Raw genomic sequence first — 4254 nt, 5'->3', positions numbered from 1 at the left:
CACTTTCATATTCCCTATATTCATCTCATCTCCTTTTTTCTACACAGGTGGCATGCTGCTATATCAATTGATGGGATTCTCTCTCGCACTTTTACACTTCATGCTGGAGTCCCACAAGGTTCTGTGTTGTCTCCCCCTTCTGTACATTCTCTATGTTGCTGATATGCTTTGTCCCCAGCCTCCTCTTCAGTTGTTTCAATATACTGATGACACAACTTTGGTAGCCCATTGTTCCACAATGTCAACTCTGAACAAGCTACTCCAGCCTGCTGTAAATTAATTTTTGTCTTGGTGTCACTGCTGGCGACTATCCCTCGATGTTCCTAAGACACGAGCTATTCTTTTTGGTCCAACTCGTCATAAGTTTCGCCCTTGCCGTGACCAAAACGGCAGGTTTAAATTTACTACTTAGGTGAAAGATCGTTTAGGTATTTTCTTCAAATATGATGAATAATGCCTTTCAAAACTCTGAGACGAGGTCTTAGAAATTACAATATTTTGGCTTACAAACATCATTTATCCCACTTTTCTATACTTTACATTTCCTTCATTTTTTTTTAAATTTCCCTAGTTTTAATACAGAAACTTGTGAATTCCAAGTTAAGAATGAAACTAGCCCTAAGGTTACTTTAATTTCCAGAACTTAATCTATAGTAATATACACTATCTTATGGGGCAGTTATATTGTAGCCAACATCACATGAATGTGAGGCTATTTCACAACTATCACATGGGGTGGGAAATACAACAATGTCTTAGAACTTTGCCATGCAAGTTGTTAGCTATAAAGATAATGTGATTTTGTAACACTCAATAGAGATCTTGTCCAGTTATAGATCAACCATGATGTGCTATTGAAATCTTCTTGTTTCGTTTCTTATGTTCTTTACCATTAACAAAGACTTACTGCTGATCAAGACTTGAAAGTAATTCAGTAAGTCTAAGATTTAATTTTAACTTTATTTTCATTAAACAGTTTTCCTTTCAACTTTTTATTTGCTTACTCTCAAACATTGCAGTTATTGCCACATTCAACCTTTAGCTTTGGTGTGATTCCATTTGAATTAATAGTGTGTCTTTTGCTGTTTTCAAAACGAGTCTCGTTTCTTTCACTTAATTAGTGAAAAAGCACTATGTTGGTCATACTAGGTTCACAATGTTTGTATTAATGCACTGACCAGAGAACTGTGCACTTTACTTGTTCCAAGTCTTGAAATATTACAGATCATTTTTATTGATAGAAATTTTGGTATCAAATACTAAGATCCATTTATTACAGAAGCTTGTTTGTGTCTTTGAATCCTCTCAAGTATTGCTCTCTCATGCTCTTCTGAGATACTACCCAAGAGATGTTTGTGCAATATAGTAAACATATGGCAGAGGAGACTCACTTTAATATATACTGATTAAGTCACAAAGAAGTTGGCTGTTTAATGCAGGTTGCTCTCCAACACTTCAACAAGTGTTCTAGTTTTATACTTTGGCTACCAACCAAGATGACTGAACCATGATCTAAACCTTCAAGGATCACAGATAATGTCTGTCATTCTCTCATAAAACATGCAAGTCCAAATATGCTAGTAGAAATCTTATGTGAAAAGATGACAAATCATGGACAGGCAGATATTTTGAGAAGGTCTATACATTAAGTCACATAAATCAGTCCAGTGCACCAGAGGCAAAGCCACATACTTGGTGGTTCCTTTAATGTCACCAAGCTGTAAGCAGTAGGTGAATAGATTTTTGCCGACCAGACTATACTCACCACCACCAAATGGTTCAGTTTCAACAAACCACGTGCATCATGCCTCCTGGATTAATCAAGAGCCCTCCTTTCACATACTAGATCCACAAGTCTCTCGTTGTCATAGTTCAAGTAGTTCTGTGCTTCAATTGTTCTAAGTTTTGGAACATGACATTCTTAACATGTACGTGGAGTTCGGCAATTTGGTCTTAACTAATAATTTGTGTCTGCAATTTTAAACTACCTTACACAAATTTCTTTTAATAAAATATCTTTTAGTGTTATTATAATGACAAAACATTGATATTTCTAAAGTTTTGAACAATATAAACCTAAATATAAAACCAAAAATCAAATGGATTTTAAATTTTTTTTTTATCATCTTAAGCATATTTTCTGTATACAGAGTTCTTAAAATTTTACTGAAGCTTTTAAATGTAGACAAGACAATACATTATGTCCACACTGAAGCAACAACTTCATTGACAAATTGTTTCTTGGCAATAAATATGAAATGTCAAATGTTACATAATGCAACTGTTACAGTTTGAGAATGGAACAAAGCCAAATGTACAGATACAGTTTACATTAGTGATCATAATTATTTGACATTTTACTCAATCACTGATGACTATGCATTTAATTGGTTCAAGGATTTCACAATGAAAAATACACAAAACACTAAGCGAAACTAGAATGAAAATATTAAGAAAATTTTCATGTTTATCACTTTTACATACCCTATTTATAAAGCTGCAACAATCTATTATCATGATTCTTTGCAGACATACCGCTGTGCCACTGGGGGGGCTCCAAATTAAAAATGATGATTTCTTACAAGCGAGGTTACAACATAGTTTTACTTTTATACAAACTACTGAAAAATGGAACTGATGGGAAAAAAAAAAGTTGAAAATTTAATAAACAGAACTTATTGTAATATAGAAAATTATCAGGCTTAATCATGCTAAGTATAGATTTACTGTTCAGAGTGTCTCTGATAACTTGACACCTTTTATACAAGTTCCCTTATGGTGGAATGACAGATTAGAGAGGCTAAACGTAAGCTACCATATCAGTTAGAACATGATTAAAAATTTATAGACTGTTAAGCTTTTCTAGTTAGAAACTCAATGTCACTTGGTTACTTTATAACAAAAAACAAAGATTGCATTTCCAGATACAATCAAACAATATACCTCAAAGAGTTTTTAAGAAAGAAAGCCTTCTGGAGTAAGTCAAATGTTGAGTTGAACTATTCCCTAGAATCATTTAAATAAACAATGAAGCTCAATGTAATTTAATCCAAGAATGCAATAAAAAATACAAACAGAGCAAGAATGTTAGTAATAATTGAGCAATCCTAACACCAAATGTATCTATTTATGTACTTCTTTTTTTAGAACAATTTTACTCCAATTCTATCAGGATTTGCTCATCTTCTACAGTTTCTCCAGGTTTACAGTTCACAGCTTTTACTTTTCCTGTGGAACCAATTGACAGACTATTCTGCATCTTCATGGCTTCTATAATACACACTTCCTGGCCTTCAGCAACCTGGAGGCAGATAATATCAAGTTTTAAACACCAAAGAAAGTTTCAATAATATGATACAAACCTTCCATATTTCTTTAGAAAAAAAAAAGTTAGTAGAAATGCTGCACCATGTATAGGTGTAAAGAATCATTAAATGAGAGAAATTTTTGGTGTATTTTCATTTAACCATATCGCAATGAGCTCGGTATAAAATACCGAGTTTGTATACACATTTGCACACGTTAAGAATTTATACTATAACTTTTAATACAGTAAGTATATCTTCACAAAATTTGGTAGACTTTTAGTAAACATTACAAGTTATTTGTAAACAAAAAATCAGATTTTTAATTGAAGTATTTTTTTACTAAAGATTTGTTTGTAATATATCGAGTCTGTTTTGTTACTAGTGCGAATGCGAAGTGATTTACATATCATGATTAAAAATACTATTCTTTGTCTCCAAAATCTCAAATTTCATTTGTGTAATCTCTAAAACCTCCTAAATAAATACCAAACTTGTTTTTTTCAGTAAAACTTTATATTTTATCTGTTATTTTCTCTACCATAGCTCTACACAAGGTTGGTCAAATTGACCAACCTCATAACCACCGAAAAAAACATGAAAACATCTAAATCTAAAGTACTCTTTTTACTCTCTAGAATGACTTCAAATTCTAACATGAAACTACATTCGTTTATCCTAAGTAGCTATAAACTCGTAACAGTATACATCTATTTATACTTAAAGTTTATTGTGTTATTGCCCTTTGAACCATGTCTAATTACCGTTCATGGCATTATAAGTTGTAAATCACTTGAGGAACGTGAAATTCATGTTACATTATCGAATTACATTACCCACAAGCTACTCTGAGATGTTCGTGTGCATGCCTCATGAAACATTTTTATTATATTATTATTTATTTTACCTAATCTAACCTTAACTAACCTAAAGAGATCCCTGTTTTTAC

At 32.4% G+C, this 4254-nt stretch overlaps 1 protein-coding gene across 1 annotated transcript in view; it reads right to left on the bottom strand.

The window, feature by feature from the left end:
• Positions 1 to 2365: 2365 nt before the first annotated feature.
• Positions 2366 to 4254, bottom strand: part of LOC106462815 (propionyl-CoA carboxylase alpha chain, mitochondrial-like) — a 56513-nt gene continuing 54624 nt past the window's right edge. The window contains exon 24 of the mRNA XM_013922775.2: positions 2366 to 3301. Within this exon, the coding sequence (XP_013778229.1) occupies positions 3155 to 3301 (147 nt within the window). The 3' untranslated portion in view covers positions 2366 to 3154. The remainder of the gene's footprint in view (positions 3302 to 4254) is intronic.

Source organism: Limulus polyphemus, unplaced genomic scaffold, assembly GCF_000517525.1.
Source record: "Limulus polyphemus unplaced genomic scaffold, Limulus_polyphemus-2.1.2 Scaffold1258, whole genome shotgun sequence".
Taxonomy (NCBI): domain Eukaryota; kingdom Metazoa; phylum Arthropoda; class Merostomata; order Xiphosura; family Limulidae; genus Limulus; species Limulus polyphemus.
This window is presented reverse-complemented; position numbering and strand designations above follow the sequence as displayed.